General features: G+C 39.5%; 2 protein-coding genes and 1 long non-coding RNA gene across 3 annotated transcripts; 2 read left to right on the top strand and 1 right to left on the bottom strand.

The window, feature by feature from the left end:
- The first annotated feature begins 328 nt into the window (after positions 1–328).
- Positions 329–4,835, top strand: ngrn (neugrin, neurite outgrowth associated). Its single transcript, XM_008413293.3, has 3 exons — positions 329–770; positions 872–982; positions 1,212–4,835. Exons 1-3 carry the CDS (start codon positions 535–537, stop codon positions 1,780–1,782), a joined length of 918 nt encoding a protein of 305 aa, XP_008411515.1. The 5' UTR covers positions 329–534; the 3' UTR covers positions 1,783–4,835.
- On the bottom strand, positions 2,945–18,310 carry sort1b (sortilin 1b). Its single transcript, XM_008413292.3, has 20 exons — positions 17,672–18,310; positions 15,582–15,641; positions 15,370–15,443; positions 15,178–15,280; positions 14,917–15,078; positions 13,671–13,744; positions 12,773–12,822; positions 12,345–12,472; positions 11,624–11,768; positions 11,007–11,162; positions 10,192–10,298; positions 9,961–10,063; positions 9,703–9,871; positions 9,260–9,450; positions 8,987–9,176; positions 8,117–8,233; positions 7,389–7,497; positions 7,175–7,287; positions 6,920–7,049; positions 2,945–5,254 (listed from the first exon to the last, which is right to left on the bottom strand). The coding sequence occupies exons 1-20, from the start codon at positions 17,942–17,944 to the stop codon at positions 5,240–5,242; spliced, it is 2,469 nt and encodes an 822-aa protein (XP_008411514.2). The 5' UTR covers positions 17,945–18,310; the 3' UTR covers positions 2,945–5,239.
- LOC145552230 (uncharacterized) lies at positions 11,692–12,343 on the top strand. The gene is made up of 2 exons (XR_014088193.1): positions 11,692–11,799; positions 12,048–12,343. It is a non-coding gene; the product is annotated as an uncharacterized LOC145552230 (long non-coding RNA).
- Positions 18,311–20,103: the final 1,793 nt, after the last annotated feature.

The following is a 20,103-nucleotide window of genomic DNA, read 5'->3' as shown; positions in this document are numbered from 1 at the left end:
ATGGTGAAGATTAGAATAAGTACTTAAACAATTTTAAAGTGATTTTTAGCTATTTTGACTTTTAATTCATTATTTTGTAGTGATTTACATCTATTTAATAATTTATTCAAAAAGTTGTTTAATATTTAGGCAAGTATAAGCATATTTATATTTATTTAATTCAGTGTCATCATGTATCATCTATGTAATTGTAAGCTCGTTAAAATTTGGGACATTTGGACCTTGCTAAAATTTCTTTCTTTCGGGTTTCTGTTGGCGCTACGCCAACTGTCCTCCGTCCCGCTAGGTGGCAGCACTGCATTAGTTAATGACACTGAGCTGTGTTTGCGGAAGTACTCACACTGTGAAGATCGCATGTGAAGTCAGAACCAGGCATTGAGCTTTAGTCAAGGTCTCGTGTTTATTCTAAGATAAGATAAACGCACGCTTTGTATTAATACAAAAATATTCTCCGTTCATGCCGTCTTAGTTTTTGCCGACTGACAAAATCAAATCTTTTTGCTAGTATTGCACTCTAATGAAGCCCGTCCGTCTATGAGCATGGCCCGACCTCTTCAGGTCTGTCGCCTCCTCCTTAGGTTTCCTGCTCGCTCTTTGGTTTCCCCCGCTTGTTTAAACGGCGTCAGATTCTCCAGCAGAGGCAACAGCAAAACCTGGGTGGGACAGAACCATGTGAGCGGAGACAGGACCAGATCACAAATGTCCAGATTCAACGATGACGTAGAGCCTGAGCTGGAGGGGCTGGAGGATAAGCTCCAGGCTGTGCTGGAGTAAGAACCATTATACATTATTACAACTACAAAACATATTCTAAATGCAAACATACCGCTGGCTGATCATTGTAAGCAGCTTATCTCATGTTTCTTTTCAGCAAGGAGAAAAAGAGACAGCGATCAGTGAAGTTTAATATGATAAGAAGGAACATGACTCCACCAGGAGCCCCCCAGAGGAAACTAACGTGGGATGCTATTGAGCAAATAAGGTGACGGTCTCTTTGTGTGTGCTACATTTTTTTCACCAAAAACCTAAAACTGGAGGCCAAATTGTGGTGAATTTTTATTATTAGACCAAAACCTGTGTATGGTGAATGTTGATTTTACTCCTATACAAAAAGTAATGTTGGTTTTTGGCTCTAAATAACTTTTGTTTAGTAGGAGCAAAAGTAAATAGGACTCTTTAGATTGCTGACACTTTTCATACACTTATTTCAGATATTTGAAGCAAGAGCATCCAGAGGAGTGGACGATAGAGCGCCTGGCTGAGGGCTTCTATGTCCCCCAAGAAGTCATCCTCAGGGTCCTGAAGAGCAAGTTTACCCCCTCTCCCAACAGAAAAGTCAAACAGGATGCTAAAGTGATGGTTAGACTCAGCCAGCAGGCGTTACCTTCTGATAGCAGGAGGCAGGAGAACAAACTGAAGCTTCCTCAAAGTCAAACACCAGCCACACTCATACCTGGGCAGGCAGAAGGTGCTCTGATTTCGGCGACTGCTCCGGCTGAGGTGATTCAAAGTAAAGGTTCAGCATCTCTTGTTCCTGTTCAGCCTCCAAAGCTGCCAGCTGGGACTTACAAAGAGAGTAGAGTGATGGAGTCAACGGTAGGCGGGGATGGTTTTGGTACAGAGGAAACAGAGGAGAATGAGGAGTGGGAGGAGAGCTGGGACGGGCAGGTTCTGACAGAGGAGGAACTTGAGGAGATTCTGGACATGGATAAACCCGCGCCTGTGGTGCAGGTGGGGAGCGATTTCTTTGATGCAGAGGGAAACTTTTTGTATAGAACCTGAGTTGAAATGCTGAATGAATATGATGTGTACACTGAAATTAATTAAATCATTTTCTTAGAAATGATCAAAATCTATGGAATTAGAATTTTACATTGAAGCCATTTTTTTTTTTTAAATATATATTTTTTTCATGTTACAGAATATGCGAAAGGGTATTTTTGACATGAGAGAAAATGTTAAACTATTCAGCCTGAGGGAAAACAGGCTGTTATCTCTACTTTAATTTCCCCATCCAGTAGCACCAGATGGCGGGGTTTTGCTCCAAAACTATTAAATGTCATTCTTAAATTTCCCCACTCAAATCTAATTTTTTAGCTTCATTTGGACTGAGGCCAAATAAATCTAACAAACTATTACAGAGTCAGGATCAGAGATTAATGAGTATGTTTAAGCATTTGCATGTCTCAACCTCATCAGGGTTTTATAAGACACTTTGAAATACATTATTCAGACACACTCATTCAGAGCTCCTTGTATTGTGCTACACTCATATCAATATAATTTATCGCAGGAAGAAGTCACAGCAGCAACTTCAGTCTGAGGCAGCATAACCACATCCTGCAGGTGTTGTGTTAAATTTGGCTACCTGCAGAAATATCCAGTTGCTAAAGTGCAACTTGATTTCTGCATGCTTGCTGAAAGCAATCAGTGGCGTAGGAGTTCATTTTGGAGTATCATAATAAATGGTGTCGAGTATAAATGCATGCCATCCTTCAGATTTCAAATTCTATTTCTTCCGTTTTAAAATACACTTTTCATTGTGGCCGATTACATAAAATCTCAAATTACAGTGAAAGTTGTGATTGTAATGTCAAATACAGATTTAGTTTTTACATACAAGCTATTTGTCAAAGTGCAATAGAGGGTTTCAATGTCCAAAACCAAAAATGCAACCCTTGCTACTAGTCAATGCAGATACAATGCATTGACTAGTAGCTGACTTCTGTGTGCATTTCTGCTCCAATAAGGTTTTTAAATGAGCATAATGTCAATATGGAGTCTATGCCATCAACTGTCGACAGTGACACAAAAAGAAAACTTTAAAGAACTTAAAGTGCATTTAAGACTTTAGAAACATTTAATTCCAGTATACAGGATTTTAAACCATTAATAAACTATTTTTAAAAGTTTGTATTCACATGAAATGACAAGTAAACACAAAAAAGAGGAACATGACTTTATTGCCAAACCCAAAGAAAATAGCCTCCAATATACAGAAAAGAGACACAGCAGTTACAAATGTTCAAACTTGAATATTTACACAACCAATCAGAAAGACTCTTTAAAATCGATACATCAGTTCGAAAATGCCAGGAAAACGTGTTTTCTTCAAGACAATGCAGTAAAGCTTCATTAAATAGGTCTCATTTTCCAGTGTAATGCAGCTACATAGTAACCCTTTTCTCTTTTGAACTTAATTTCTTGTCAAACCGTCTCAGCCAGAACCAATTTTAATATCGGCCCCCAAAAATAGTTTTTTGCTTAAAAACCTTTTTAGATTTAAGTATCATTCACATTTTTTACATGCAGTTTAGCACTAACCTGTATAAAATAGATATATTTACTGCTCCCGGAGTCTTTGTCGGGGTAATAAATGCAGCTTGGATTCGTCACCGACATTAACCGTTAAAACTAATAAGATGGTGGACGCCGGCCACATGTCAGATTATCACACCAGGCACTTGTTTAACCACATCCAATTTACTGCACTCTACACCAGCTGGTCATAAATAATGTAAACCTATAAAGTATTTAAAACAAGACTGTGCGAAAATGTTTTTAAGACAAATCAGAAACGTGGTTGACACGGTTACAGATAAAACAGTGTAAAAGACACAACCAGAAACAAACATTAACATTTGTATTGCAGCTCATCCAACCCCTACCAGGCTACAGCAGTAATTATGCTTTACAACATTTACACTATTAATTACCTTCTTTGCATTGCTGTTATGTTTTCATCACCAATTAGTTTTTTATGCATTTGGTTTTCTAGTTAATGCAAAAGATATGTCGTATTTTGTAGAAGTTAGTATAAAAACTGCTCAGATTATTACAAACACAGGTATATAGGATTACAGCGATCACTACCGTTACAACAGGTCTCGTTTAGGAAAAAAATGATCGACAAATGCCGAACATACAAGGGGGCTTTTTGTGCTTTCAGTAGTTAGAACTGCAGTCTGAGCTTCAATCACATCCTGGACGTTGATGCTTCTTTTGCTCGGACGAACAAGACAACTAACAGCTCTAAGAGATGTTCTGTCATGCATGGACGATGTCTTAAATATACAAAATCTTCACAGGTTATTGCTATCAAACCTCATAGAGATGCCTTATTATGAGAGATGCACCGATCAATCGGCAAGGGACCAGAATCGGGCCGACGCTCCGATTGGTGATTCGTAAAGCAGATGCTGAAAAAACATGATTTCCTACTTTCCCTATTAAATGCGTCAAATCTAAAAATTCCCATAATTTACGGCCAATGAATATATCAGTCAAGAGCATTCAATGTAATGTCTTTACTAAAAATGAGAAATAAAAGTAAAATATGCTTAAATGTGGATAATATAATTTCTTTATTTTTTGTTGGATTAAATATTTCCACCTCTTAAATAAAACTACAGTAAATCTACTAACTTATGTAATGTAGTCATTAAACTGGGGGTGGGGGGATAGGGATCAGTCAAAATTGGAAAATAAGAATCAGTATTGGCCAGGAAAACTGATCGGTGCATCTCTTCTTATTACTTCACCGCAATGCAAAGATCTACATACTTGTACTCCAAGAACACAGAGAAATGTGGAAGATTTCACCAACGGGTGAAATTTCTATTAACATGGAAAGAATTTGGGGAAATACTTTGACAAAAGAAGGGATTAAGACTCAACTCATCTGTGAGAATTCATATTAGCTAGAGGCCAGTTGTGGCCCTTTAGTCAATCACCAAACTGATATCTGACCGAAACCGTTAAAGAAAAACGTATTTATGTACAAGGTTGTGATGAAAACAAAGACAAATTTTCAAAAGTGAAAAAAAAGAAAATAGGATTTCCAGGAGCACTTCCAGGAGATGGAAGAGGCAGGGCCCGTAAAACAGAGGAGACTTTATACAACTCGCTTTTCCTTCATTCCTAGAGCGCTAGTCAATTTTTCTCAGCAACTCAGCCGTTTCTTCATTGAGTGAAATAAATAACTGAAAGGTTAAAACTTACTCAGTAAACCGACACCTTAAACACGACTTCCTTCATGGTTCTTCCCCAACTGCGGCATTAGCTCTCAGGAAGCCTTCATACATTCATTTGACTTAGCCAATGACAGCAGAGTCTCTGTCACCTAGGCCGAAGTTTACATCAGAGGGTGAAAGGAAGAAGTAGCTGGAGAGGAGAGTGACAGGAACAGCGGCTGGCTGCGGGACAACCTGTTGCTCGCTTGGTCAAGAGGTGGCGCCTGCTATTCAAGCAGATCCTGCACAAACAAGACAGCACAGCACTAAAGCCAGAACCAACACTGTGGGTAAATAAGACACTGTACACAAAAACACACCCAAACTCTGTTTCACAAGTGACGCACATGCGTCTAACCTCCAAGATCCCTTCATGGTGTGAAGATAACTAGTTTCTGTGTCGCCTTTGTAAAGGTTGGTGTCGTATTGCAGCGCTCCAGTGTCGGGTCTGGGTGAGGTAATGTCCGCGTCGGGTTACTACATGTATTAACCCAAGCTGAGTCTTACCTCTGCTCAGAACGAAGCTGGCCAGAACAAATCAGCGGCTCCACAGACGCTGGAACACTGACCTCAGTGTTCCAGCCAAACAAATACGACTGAGGGATCGTTGGATGGAGCGCTCTTGTTAAAAGTAATGACAGTTTAAATGTTTGCATGGAAACAGAGCAATTTTCCAGCCAGTAGTTTGACTAAAACAAGTAATGATCTGATTTTGAACAATAATCCTAATTTTACTTAAATAAGAAACAAACATTGCACTTTTTCAATTGTTATAGAAATCATTACAATGTCATGTGTTAACTTATGAGATAGTGGGTTAGTAAAGAGTTATAATCAATGCTCACTGTTGAGTAATTGCAAATATCCTGAATCCTCAATGCTGATTGGTAGCTACAGTAAATTTTGGTAGCCTTAAAATTAACTACATTTTTATATTTTTTCCTGTGATCATTCGCAAAGGTGTTTTGGATCATGATTCATAACGATTGATTTTAAGTTTTCTGGGAAAGGCCACCAGGTTTTATTTAAATTATTTACTTTACATGCACAGATCTGATGTGATTTCCAGCAATAAGTGTAAAAAAAGAGTTTTTTTCTTATGCAAGATGTGGTAATAAAACTGACAAAAACACATATATAATGTGCGCACCAACGTAGTTAAACCAAAAACTATGGTTCAACAATACATTTTTATAAATTCAAAAAAAATAAAAAATGGAACAAAGTAAAATGACTTGATTTCAAGCATAACTTTAATTGGCATCAAAGCAGTGAAACCAAAACTGCTGACCAGTTTTCTGAATGTTTCCACTGGTATGTTGATGATTTATCTTTAGTGATAAGCTCCAAGGCTTTCCGGTTGGAAGACCTCCTTGCCATCACCCTAATGTTTAACTCCCACTACAAATTCCTCCGCACACTGAGGAGCGGACACTTTTAACACTTTGTAACAGGATTTTAAAAGTTAATCTGCTTTTTACTGTTAACGAGAAATATTAGAACTGGAGAAATTTGTTTCAAAACCAGTGACAATATAAGACTCTGTATTTTGTATTAGATGCAGTTGGAACAAATAAACAAGGCTCTTGCAATAGTCCAGTGACATTGCCAACAGCTCAGGAAGTGATGCACGGTAAAAAAAAAAAAAAAAATAATAAAAATCACACATTCACCATAGCTAAAATGTCCACATATTCGTCACCTGCAAAAAGGATGCACTTCTCTGCTTATTGCAAATAAAACCTTCATGAACTCTTTAATTTACTTTTATTGCTCACTATTTATAAATCCATACAGAAAGAAACCAGCTTCCATTTAGTGTAAAAAACCAGAAGACTGTGTGTGTGTGTGTGTGTGAGTGTGATATTTTACGTTATGTTAAGGAAAAACAGTTTTTTCCGACATACCTCATCAGAGTCATCGTGAAACTCTATTTTGCCGTTGGGGGTGTGGTTGGTGTCCAGCGGCTCGTCTATCCCGTCTGCAGCGTTGTCCTCAACGTGTTGCTGCAGCACAGAGTACCTGTGCACCAAAAACCTGCAGATCGCATTTAAAACACTGTCAGGAAACCAAAAACCATTCAAAACGTTAGGACTTAAAGAGTGAGGAGAGGATGCATAGGGTTTGTGGTTTATGGGGTAAATGAGTCGGTAAACACCAACCTGCCGCCGCAGACGTACTTCCTGACAAAGACCACTCCTGCTGCGATGCTCATCAGCATGACAACGACAACTGCCAACACTATGGCCACAGACTTGGAGGAGTGGCCGTCTGTCTGCAGAAAACATAAGACGGACAGAAATGTGGGAAATGCAAAATCAAAACCAGACCACAGATAAACAAAGGATTGCGGTTTGTTTTCGCAGAGGTACCAACCTGAAACTCTGGAGATACGAGATCACTGACGCATCTCTTACTGAGGTCAATCTCTTTGCGCTCAGGCATCTGTCCTCCTTCACATTTATCTCCAGGGATTTTCCTGTACCTGAGGACCGAAACACAGATTATTTTAGAGTTGTCCAGCATGAAAGTGTTGATGTTCAGGGATTTGCACAATAGAAAAGAACAACTAATATTTTTAACCGACTTCAAAAACAATATAAGGGAACACAGTACACATGTCTTAATTATCGGCTGTTCCTTGCAAGTACAATGTGTAATAATAATTATTAAGCTATATAGCAATTAGAGACATACTAGTATGTCAGTAAAACTCGCCAAATGTTTAGTTTTGAGCAGTATTCACTCTTACAACAAGCTTCACTGTGACCCTCATCAGTTTCCTCTCACCTCTTTCTGCATTGCACTTAGTTCCTTATTTTCCCTTGTCACTTCATGCACTGACTCAAAACACAAACTTCCTCCTTGTACCCAGTATGGCTTCAGCTAAAACCAACAACACCTAAAACTCCCACCAATACTCTGGTCAACAAATTTTCCAGAAACCAACAAAGATTACTCACTTAGAAAGCAGCTAAATCAAGTTCTGGAACATTAATGACTAAAGTACAGAGCAAACACATGTGATGCTAATACATCACGTAGGAAGTGAAGCTTAGCGACGATGTAATTAAACTCGAATTTGACAGAATCTGAAACCTTACCCGTTGGTCTGTAGTTGCTCCTCTTTGCCATGCAGGCAGAACTCCAGCACTTTGCCCTGCAGGTCCGGCTGCTCCACACACTCAGAGCTGTTCTCTTTACGCGAGTATCCAAAGTCACTGCAAGGAGTCACACAATACCAGGATCAATACTCTTATTAGTAAGGTATTCACTTTAATTATTTTTCATATAACAACTTTATAGTAAAAAAAATACTCCTGGTTTTCTTTTTATGTTTTTGTTTGGATAAAAAAAATAAAATAAAAATCTGAAATGTGTGACAATAATTCATATTTTGCTATAACCAGAATCTTTACTAAGGAAAAGTTTTCCCAAAACCTGATGCTTCCCCCACTGACTGACTGTCACTGTGGGGACGATGCGTTCAGGGTGATGCAGTGGTAGTTTTTAGACACACACGGTGCTTGGATTGAAATCAGGATTTGGTGCTATTGCAACAATTTTCCTTGCCACTCCTCCTTAAATTACCAGAGTACATGACTCGGTTATCCCGTCAACAGATTCTCCCTCTCTTGGATGCCTTTTTCTGATTTACGCACTCCTTCCCTGGTTTCCAGTTTAGGTGGACAGTCACTGTTAAAGTGGATTTCCTTCAGGGGATCATGCTGCAGACTGAATGACAATGCATGACGCCCCTTCCAAGTTTTATTTGCAAATGATTTTGAAAACCATGCATGGCTTTCTTCTACTTCACACGTGTTAGAAACTATCTTGTTGTTGTCTCTTGCATAAAAACCTTATTAAAATGCATCAGCCGCTGGAAGGTGACAAACTGTGGAATGGCCGTTTTGCAAATGCAAAACCACTTTTCAGGCTTGAACAAGACAAGAAACGCCCTCTCTGTATCTTACCACAAGAAGTCGTCCAGGGTGCATGCACATGGAATTGGCTGTGTGTTCACGGTGTAATCACGTCCGTTCCAGCAAACGGAGTCCTTTCTGAGCCGCAAGAACGTCTCTTTGTAACCCAGCATGCAGCCGTCCGTCGGGTCACTGATGTCATCAGAGTGAGCCAACCATTGCACGTAGTCGTCATCGATGCCTACAAAAATCATAAGTCAGGTTAAAATCCTTGAAAACGTGCGGTTAGGAATTGGGAATAATCTCTTTAATTGCATGACTTGCAGTCTCTGGTGAGGAGTTCCCTGAAGTCGATGGTGAAGGAGACCCAGTTCTGGGTGATGAGGGAATCTTTGTAGCCCCAGATGCTGACGTTCATGGAGCGAGCTCCCGGCTCAGACGCCAGCCCCGTGAATGTGATTGGCTCGTTGGTGAATTCGTAAATACTCCAGCACTGTCCCTCGTCGGTGGAAAATCTGACAAATTTAAAAAAGGTTAAAGAGCGCTAAAATTTTTTAATAAAAGTAAGAAAGTCGAGGAAAGGGCAGGGTGGAGCTCGCTCGCACAAAGCATTGATATTATACGAGTCATGTGAATTAGTAGTAAATCCTGTAATTACAGGCTTGTTCAGTACAGGCTTCAAACCTGCAGAGAGGGATTTGTTGGTGAACAAGTGAGATGCCAAATATTTTATCCATCCAATCACAAAAGCTAACTAAACGACTCACTTGATTTTGTTGATGGGTTTGCCATTGTCCTCCACAGCCACCAGCAGCCCTCCTGAGTCCAGCATGGCGTAGTGATGGGGCCCATTAAGAGCCTTTATCCAGGTGTAGCCTCCGTCATCGGACACATAAACATCAGACTTGATCACCGAGATGGCGTCCCCGACGCTGCCTGAAAAAAAATGCGTCAAAAATGCTCAGAGCGCCAAAAGCGATTGAGTTTTTTCAAAAATTTCTGTCCTGCAGGGTCAATGTGATTACCGTGAGCCATGATTAGACCCACGGCGTTTGGCTCCGTCAGGGGCGGCATGGGGACTTCCAGCTTCATAGCAATGCTGTAAGCCGCATGGATGTGGAGACTGCACTGTAGATTCAAGAGAAACACAATCCAAAGTGACACGCGGTTGCTGCAAAGGTTAGAATCACACCTTAACCTGCAGATGTGCAAAAACACAGAGAACATAAACACGGCAACGCTTTGTCTAATTATACCTTGTCTGGGTCCTTGGCTGTAGCGTCACACTTGGTGTTGGCAGGTTTCCGCAGAGGAAGCCACTCTCCTCCCTGATCAAAGGACACTACAGACTGCACAGACTTATCTGGAAATAAAAAATAAAAAAACAAGGAGAACACATTTACAGGTAGCCGAGGGCAAAAGCCAGGAATAATGTTGGCAAAAAAACAAACAAAAAAAAAGCTTGATTCAATAAATTCAACACATAAACAGACTAATCAATACAGTGCGAACTGCGAAAGCAGGGATGAGAAATGAGTCTAACAGGGACGGTCTAATTAAATATTTACTTCACACACTTCTGAGGGTGTGTAGTGGAGCAGCATTGTGTGCGAGTCTGTTTCTAAGAAGAATCTGAAGGCTGCTACAGTGTTTTGCTGAAGTATTCACGTCCCGTCTTTTAAACCTTCCAGCATTTTGTGATATTATAGCTACAAACTTGAGTGGCAATTGATGTGACATACCAAAGCTAAAAGCTACAAGTATGCAGGACTACATGGGTTGTCAGAGTTGATTGGAGCATTAGCTTGAGTTAAAACAATCCAATATGAACCATTTCGCAAGAAAGGATGTGCAATGTGTCTACCTCGAAATGTGCAAATATGGTGGAGACATAACCCAAAATGCCTGCAGTTCCGTCTACACCGAACGGTGCTTCTACAAAGTATTTGTTCCCATTTTTGTTCTTCCACTTTACAGTTATCCTTCGAAATTTGTTTTGTGAGAAAATGTGAATGCGTGTAAGACGGGTGTGAGTTATTCCAGCAACCGCATACTCAGAAACACAAAGTACCTTCTGCCAGCACACTGGTGATGAAGACTCCTCTCAGGGAAGTGACGTTGGTGAAGTCGGTGTCACCCCCTGTCGTCGTATAAAGGTGGCGCTCCAGTGACTTGGAGTAGACCGTGCCTCGATCGTCCGAGACATAAATTGTACCAAAACCAGTGTCTGTAAAATAAGATCACACGGGACCTGATGAGGATCTAAAAATAAACACGATAGGGTTGTGTTACAACTGGAGTATGTAGGCACCAAAATCAGACATGCAGGAAAATGTAAATGGCATCAGTCCAAAGGGTATTATAGGGATCGGATGAAAACGTAGTTTGTTAATGCAAGTCCTGAAAGTGTCAAAAATGACAAGAAACCACTACATGGTCTGCTGGTGCAAGTTAAAGCTGATCTGAGCATGTTATCAAATTTAACAATCAATACCACAAGCAAAGCTTTGCATGTGCAAAACCGGATAACTGAGGTAACTAATTTGAATGCCGTTTTTTTTTTTTCTTCTAATATGTAAACATCTTACAAAAATAATTCCCTTGCGCCATTATCAAACATACCCATGTCTGCAACAGCTGCATACCAATTCTGTTTTATCAAACATCTGAGTTACTGCTTGCTCTGACCTCCAGGCTCGTCAACGTGCATGAAGACCATATCGTCATTTGCTGCCAGGATGGAGTAGAACTGCTCGTGGCCGACCGGAGGGAGCTGAGCTATGTTCCAGTTCTCACCCTGGTCCACGGACACGTGGATCACCCTCATAGTGCCCTGCATGGACGGAGAAGCAAAAGGAGTTCAGGTCAGAGAGAAGCTCATTTAAAGAGCATTTATTTAAAACGTAGAAACTCTAGTTTGGATCACATAAACGCTGACAGCATCAGTGTTGTTGTTACGTTCGGGAAAAAAAAAAACATCAACTCCATTTTTCTGAATGAAAACTTACTGACATTTTTTGTTGAAGAATGAAAACAAAAAGGAAGAGTTTGGGGGAGGAGGGAATCAATAAGACTTTTTCTAAAGTTTTAAAGTTTTTTTTCCTTTTCTCAGTTTCTAGGGAATGTGTCCTACCCACATAGCTTCTGATAAATATCTGAAACACATCAAATATCGAAAGATATTTTTAAAAAGGTACTTTGTAATGTACATTTCTCTATCAAGTTTATGTGAGAAGTGTCGCACTTCCTCGTGCGCAATGTTGGTATTTTACGTCAATAACTTCTCGTTTCCATCTAGATGTGGAAATACTGTACCTGAAGAATGAATTTTCTTACCAACCTGAACAACTAAAGGTCTCGTCTGGTGTTTTAATCGCACAGCCTTGAATAAATTCTCTTTTAGACTGACCTTTCCCGTCATCACTGAAGCAAAGAGGAAGCGTCCACCCAGGCCAAAAGAGAAGATCTTGCTGGCAACAGTCTTGATGGTTTTACCCAAGTCTGTGGTTCTCCTTAGCTGCAGCATTCCCCTTTCAACTGAATCATGCAGGCAGGTCATTAACATCATCAGAAACATGGAAAGGTGAAACAGTCAGAGCATGTAGCATTTTTGACCAACTCTTCGCCTCATCTGACATCGACTTTTACCATCTCGATACATTTTATAATATCGTTGGATGTCATTGTTTTAATCATTTATCCTTTCCTCTACACACCTAAGATACTTTTAACTACACGTAGCTCAGCCACATCAAAGTATGAAAAGAAAAACTGGAGATAGGAGTGAAATGCTGGAGCCCAGCATGTTTCAGCTTTGCTTGGGGAGGAATCACTTACTGCAGGATCCATTTTGGCTGCTTGTGAAGAAGACAGTATTTTTTCTTCCCCTACATGGAAATGGAGGCAAAAGGAGAGATGCTAAGAGGCGATGTGAGGAAAAATAAGTTACAGACAGCTTTGTTCCTAATGTTACTTATTACAAGTTAAAATGTCAGAGTGGGGAAAAAGTTACTTTGTTTCACTTATTTCTCCGCTGTTATAAATAAAACACCCAGTTGAAAGTCTTAAGCGATTGATTAATAATTATAAATATGCAAAATAAAACAATTTTTGGACTGAGCAAAATGTTCCAACTTTGTATATAAAAAGACTGACATTTTTGTCTATATTTATTTGCAAAATGGATCATCTTGCTGGAATTTTCTTGCTCCCAGCTCAGACTTGTCATTTCTGATCAAGAAAGAAAAGCTTCTGCTTCAGAAAAACAGCTCCTGCGAACCCTACTTTCCACACATCAGGCGACTCGTTACAGCCTTAAAACTGAAACTAAAATGCTACAAAATGTTGCAGAGCGATAAGCAAAAGGAAATGCGTTTCAAAACAACCCTGGACTCCAGCAGGGCTTGGCACCAGCCGAGCAATCTAGTTTTACTGCATGTTTGGCGGCTGATGCAAACCATTTAGTTCATTTCAGATTAGAGTTGAATCTGTCTGATTTAACGCATGAGAATAACTTCAGCACAGTCAGTATGTGTCAACCACATTTAATCAATGGTTTGAAAACATTTGTTTTATTCACCTCAACCCACAGCAGAGAGAGGAGGAACTAAACTGTCTTCCTATGCTGTAGCTTTTTTACAGTCTAAAGTGAAACAACAGCACCGCAGATTATAAAAGCTTCTACACATAAAACTACAGTGGATATAAAACGAGTTCAGCATCAGCCATCTCTCACCATTTAAAAAGGCACACCGTGTCGGGGATCTTCTTCCAGTTGCGTCCAAAATCTTCCGAAAGCCAAAGTTCATTCTGAGAAAGGAAATAATTATTTACTCATACAAAGTAAAAAAATAAAAAATAACTTTTGCGAGGTTCAAACATAAGTTGAAAGACCAACTCATAAACCTACAGAGCGTGTTAATAAATAAACACTAAGCAAACAAAGTGGTGTTTAAGTCTCATAAATTAATTGGGTCATTCCAAGTCGAGTCACTCCCTTCTTCAACATATTCTCAAATGTGTTTCACATTGGCCTTTTTTTCCTAGATGAAAGTATAAAATTGCAAAAAAAAAGAAAAAAAAGGACTAATATGTCTGACCAAAAAACATTGTTTCAGTTTAGAGATGGGCAAGTTAGACAGTAGCAAATTACAAACTAAAAGGTGTCCCCAAACCTTTTCAGAATAATAATAATAATAATAAAAAAAAAAAACATAAATAAAAATAATAATCTCTTTTAAGTGTATTTTTTTTATAAAATACTTTTTAAAGTCAAACTTAGATTTCAAGCTATATATAAGAGATGACATTTTGAAACTATAAGTTTGGAGAAAAAGGAGTTTTCACCAGTGAGTCAAGCTAACAGGAAATGAAAAAAGGAGTAAGTTTAAAAAAAAAAAAAGATTTCCTAAAAATTCTAAAACAATCTTCAGTTTCAGAGCAGGTTTTGCAACTTTCTGAACTGTTTAATCATCATCACTTCTGCATTAGAAGAATATTAAGCAGAAGTTTGAGATCAGAAGGCCTTACCAGTACTTGGTCTGTTAGCAGAAAACTACTTTTTAAAAAACGCATATTCAAGAAAAGTTGAGTGTAATTTAGCAAAAACATTGAAAAAAAAATCTAACTAATAAAACAATGAGCACTAATGATATTTAGTTTATTTAGCACTGCTATGAAACATTTAGTTTTTGAGTAGTGTTAGAAGCCCATCCATCAGCCTCTCTGCTAGAACTAACCAGTCATTAGCTAACCATCTAACAAGAACCTAAATTATTGTTACTCTTAAAGGAAATTTGGACAGTTAGAAAAACAGTGCTTTTTGTTTCCATTTGGGATTAATAGAAGTATTTTTGAGCTGATACTAATTCACGTCCCTTTCAGTCGAATCATAAATGCTCCAACAAATTGGGCTTTCAGCATTACTACTGTCCAACCAACTTTGTTTCTTTCCTTAAAAGTCTTCTGCATGCACTTCTTACACTCATGCTGAGGACGGCCAGCACATCGGAGTTCTCAGGGTTGTATGAGATCTGCATCATGGGACTGAAAGGCAAGTTCAGGGGAGTAAAAGTCTTCCCAAAGTCACTGGAGACAAAAATCCGATACCCATCTCCTCCAGAGATTTCAGCTGTAAGGATCACCTAAAAGTCAAGAGTTCAAATGTTGCTGTTCAGTGGTTCTGTCTGCACAAGTCAAAAACAACCAGATGAGATGGTGGCAGGGAAGAGCATGTGGCTTACTTTGCCTGAATTCTCAGGGCCGATTGCTATGCCAAACTCTGCTGAAATGAAGGTGTCGTTGATCAAGTTGGTCACGTCCTCAAACGACTTCCCGTAGTTCTCGCTGGAAGAGAAGAAGTTGAAACAACAATGAGATGCAATCTGACACGCAGGAGGCCAACTTCCTAACAGGCGAGTTTACGAGACACCAACCTACGGTAGAGTTTGGACTGGCCGAATCTTAACAAGAAGAAAGGCACCTGAAATGTGGTCAGAGCCAGTATGACCTGCGAAGAACGAAGGTTCAAGGAAACACAAGTAATGTCATACAACTCTCGCGTGACAAAAAATACATTTACATATTTGCCTGCAGACTGAACCAAACATATTTGACTCGATCATGTCCTGATGCGTACAACACTCACCCCTGTGCCATCTCCAACCCAGGCCAGTGACACGGAGCCACTCAGGTCGTTCAGTGTGTACTGGGAAAAAAGAGAACAAACAATTGTTGAAGAGTAGCTTAATTGGATGAATGTAAACATCCTTATCACATACAGTAGCTGGCAAAAATGGGACAAAATGACAGTAACCAACACATATTGACGCAATCGTGTGCATGTGCTTAATGTGACTAAGTCATTTCCAGATCCAAGTTCAGACGCCAGAGCTAAATGAAACACACAGCACCTTTAGCCACCAACACTTGTTCCTGGTTAGCCCTCATCAATTACAACACACTATATGTGTTATCATTTAACATGAGTATAATTGAACACAGTGCAAGTACCTCCGATTCTGCTTACAGCACATTTTGAGAACAATGGATCTATAATACTTACCGTAATTTTGATTTTCATAGACCGACCACAAGTTTCCAAGTAATTATAGTACAGATGCTAATACCGTTTAGCTATTTTGTTCCTCATAAATGTGAGAAGATGGTATAAATATTTGGGCTACCGGATCCAGTAGCCGACCTGCTTCACAGATATGCTGCCAGCCAGAGCTTTTCAAACAGCCATACTTAAAGGTAATGGGTGGTAAATTTTAAGGTTTTTGTTTTTTATCCACATCATGTCTCTTCGTGTTTTTCACCAAGTGATATTTCCAAGCAGTCTTTTTTGTTTGTTTTTCCTTGTTCGTGAACAGGAAAGTGTGATAGCATTGTTTAACCCAGCTGACTGACTATGAACAGTGTAAACAGTACACTGATAACAGACCACTACTTTGAAACTGGTAACAACACGCCCATTTTAAAATACGTTAGGGTATTTTATATATATATATATAAATGTTTATTAATTTTCACAGGTTAGCAGCCGACAAAGTTTTCATAAGGCAGACAAGTTCCCTTTGTCAAGTATAATTTTGCATTCACTGTCAAACATAGACCTGCTGCCTCTTCAAGATTCATTTCTTAAACAACAATTAGTGGGCCCATTACTCATCACACAGTGAGCTGAGAGCTGCTCATGCCGAAAGCAGGCCGGTGCCGGAGGGACCTGCATGGTAACCTCTGCGGAAAGACAAGGCTGAGCCTCGAGGAACTCTCTCGGCCTCGAGATTACTGGAGCCAAGTATACAAAGTACGCCATGCAAAAGGTGATCACATGGCACCGGTGAGCCAGGCAAATAAGCAGCACATGGTTCTTATTTAGTCTCTGGTTTTGTTTTTGAAGAATAGATTTATGAGCTGGTCTTCCTGGTTAATTTTTTATTTTTTTTGCTTGTTTGTTTCTGTCTCTGCTACCTAACAACACTCCCTGCTTCTGAAGTACTTCAACTACCCCAGCGCAGGCACAGCTTTTAATTACAAAATAACCAACACATCGTCAGTCACAAGGATTTCAACTGGTTTCAAATTTCCTGTCAGCGTTCAGGCAGTTTGGCTTTCGGGGCAGCAGAGAAAACAAATGGATGCTGTTGTGGTCCAGAAGGAAAACAAATGTGTGTCGCAGATACTAGTGCAACCTTTTGGGATGCATAAGCAGGCCTGACTGTTGTTCAACTTGATTTTATTACACTGTGCCAAATTCTTACAGGAAATACAACTGCACAGAGGCAATAAACAAGAGCCTCTCTACTTACAGTCTGAAATTCAGCATGAGGAAGTGAAAAAGTGCACTTTAGTTTTGATTTGCATTTGCAATTTGATATGTTTTTGCCTGTAATTTTATATTACCACCAAAACATACACAGGCCATTGCTGATGAACAAACACTAACTTTTGATCTCTATGAAGCAATTTAAGTCTTTTTTGGGGCGCTCCTGATAGTTTAGAGGCCCTAATTCTCTTATGCTTCTGGCCTTCTCTCTCTTTCTCTCTATGAGTTATACTCGTGTGACATCTAGCAATTAAAAATATTAAATAAAAAAGCTCCATTTATCCACCAGGAACAGCACATTAGGCCTATTCGTGCACCTGGTAAGCACCTGCGCACTATCCTCCCTCCCTAGGCGCAGTTTAATTGTCGGACTGCGACTTGAAACAGGACCTCAGATGGTAACTTACACTGTGGGTGTTGTCTTTTAACTTGCTCTGATACCCTTCGTGCTTTTTGCACGAATCGCCCTGGTCGACGCTCCTTCGCTTTATCCTGTGGTGGTGCGATGCGCCCAGCCACGACGGCAGGGACCTCTTCGCGATTTGCGCGGCTCTCTCCCCCACGGAGCGCCTCACGAACACCGGCTGTCCGAGAGCTTTGGATCCCGGCTGGAAATCCAAGCCACCGACTGGGAGAGCGCAGACGGCGAGCAGCAGGAGACAATGCAGCAGGAGTCCCATCCTGCCAGCTGATGAAACTGGCAAAAGCGAAAGGCGACCCCCCCCCCACCAAAAAAAAAATAGAAAACAAAAACAAAAAGCACTAAATCCTTCTTTGTTTATCCTGGTCTTGTTGAAGAATTGAAGGTCGCTGCAGCTCCGCCGCGGATGACATCAACCAAACAGTAGTCGTCCTGACAGCGACTGCACCTGCTTTGAAAACAAAGATCGTCCTTGTTTGTCTGCAAAGGGGAAAAAAAATAACAATAACTACAAAAACAGAAAATTATCTAAAAAATTTTTTGCGCACAATAAACCGGTTGGTGTGACACCAATTATTCGCGCTGCCGCTCCACAGCCAACATGACACACTGTACAGCAAGACAAATGGTCTGCATAATCTACTGCTGTGCTCGTTTGTGATTGGCTTATTGAGAGGCATGGTCAACCCCTTGGCTTTTCTGATTGGTTAAATGCTAAAAAAAAAAAAGGTTAGCTGCACAATTAGCTGTCAAAAGGCAGTCAAGGTAGGTTGAGCGATAGCTACTACCAGCAGCTCTATCTAGTGTTGAACTTTCTGTCTGAGCACAAAAAGAGCATTGGAAAAACAAAACGACAACAGCAAAACTGCAGCCTATAAATTAATTTATGTCACCTTATCACAGGTGGTGGTAATTAGAAGAAAAAATAAAAATGAATAAATGTTATACATATGTAGGCTGTTGGTGCAATAATTAGAATGAGTTCATCATGTCAATCATTTATTTACTACTTATCGTTTATTCCTATTTTAAGCTTCATCATGATGTAGATGAAAAGGTGAAAATGACTCGAAAAGGTTTAACATTTCCAAGCTCATTTCTGTTATATAAGTATGTGAGAGTTGTCATCAAATAAGGCAAGATTTTTAAAACCATATTACCCTTTTGGAGGGGTGATTGTCTATTTTATTTATTTATTTTTATTTAGCTTACTCTTTTTCAGAAATAATAACCAAAGAAGGAGATCACTTCTGTCCATTTTTTTTATTATTGAATCATACTACAGTAGAAGTACAAAATATTGAAATGTTGGCCTTCAATTTTCCATATTTTTTAAATTTAGCATTTAACAGCAAAGCATTATAACATGTAAGAGTTCGTACGTACAGAGTTCATACATTTATGCAAAAAGTATTTCACATTCCTGTGTGGGGTGTTTTTTTTTCAGGCAAGCTCACATAACAATGTATTATGAAAAGTTCCAGATTAAGAGAACTATAAAAAGTGTTTCCTGAATCATGGTAAATTTGTTCCTCTAACGAGGATGACTTGTTACGTGTTGCAAATGATAAACATATAAATATAATATCCTTTTTTGGAGTAATACACAACAGGTTCACACGTTCCTGCGCTGGTTTTCCTTCCATTTCCTGCCCTCCGGCTCCTCTTCACGAGTCTCGGTCAATGCCTTCACACACAGTTCTGACAAGGAGTGAGAGATGGGAGGAGCAGAGCGGTAAGTGTTTGCGTTTCCCCATTTTTTGCTCACGGAGTGGCTCGACCTGTTCAGCAAGTCTGTGAACCAGCAACAAAAAAATGCTGCATCTTATCGTGGCCCAAAATAAAATCTGTCAATCAGGTTTTAGTCATTTAAGAACAACTTTAGGGACTATTTTTAATATTTACTTTAAATCATTAACTATATTCTTTATTATCTTAGTTGCGTGTTACCAAAGTCCTGAATTTGCTCTCATAACCACACAGCTTGTTTGTATGGCTGCATTCCTCCACAGAAAGTGAAATATAGCTTGACCCCAGAGGCAGAAACTACAAGAAAGATAAGAATATACAGTATTCCTTGAAGGAGACATGTGGTTATTGTTGTGGTTATGTCCATTCAGTAAGTTAAGTCTGTTGGCTGTAATGTAAATTATCTCATTTTACTTAATTAACTATCTATGTGTAGCTGTTTGGACAACCTGATTCTGTCTCTGCATATTTTAACATAGTAGTTTGTGCACATGGCCTGGCCCAGTGGTGAATGAGGCCTGAAGAAGACTCTGATCTGGGAGACAATGGGTTAAACACACCACCCTACAGTCAATACTAACAGTGTTTTAATACAGCTTGATTAATTGGTTAGATCTAAATCAATTAAGGATAATTGCAACTTATTGGCTATGACGATCTTTTCTATAT

Source organism: Poecilia reticulata, chromosome 7 (genome assembly GCF_904066995.2).
Source record: "Poecilia reticulata chromosome 7, P_reticulata-male-v2, whole genome shotgun sequence".
Classification (NCBI taxonomy): Eukaryota; Metazoa; Chordata; class Actinopteri; order Cyprinodontiformes; family Poeciliidae; genus Poecilia; species Poecilia reticulata.
The sequence above is the reverse complement of the archived record's forward strand: the minus strand, read 5'-3'. Positions and strand labels throughout refer to the sequence as shown.

Bases quoted from the DNA above. Each gene is read 5' to 3' on its own strand.
- ngrn (XM_008413293.3), top strand. From the start codon at position 535: ATGAGCATGGCCCGACCTCTTCAGGTCTGTCGCCTCCTCCTTAGGTTT. The intron at 771-871 runs GTAAGAACCATT...GTTTCTTTTCAG, and splicing joins AAGCTCCAGGCTGTGCTGGA to CAAGGAGAAAAAGAGACAGC. The intron at 983-1,211 runs GTGACGGTCTCT...CACTTATTTCAG, and splicing joins GATGCTATTGAGCAAATAAG to ATATTTGAAGCAAGAGCATC.
- sort1b (XM_008413292.3), bottom strand. From the start codon at position 17,944: ATGGGACTCCTGCTGCATTGTCTCCTGCTGCTCGCCGTCTGCGCTCTC. The intron at 15,642-17,671 runs GTAAGTTACCAT...CTTTTTTCCCAG, and splicing joins TAAAAGACAACACCCACAGT to TACACACTGAACGACCTGAG. The intron at 10,064-10,191 runs GTATAATTAGAC...TTGAATCTACAG, and splicing joins CAGCCAAGGACCCAGACAAG to TGCAGTCTCCACATCCATGC.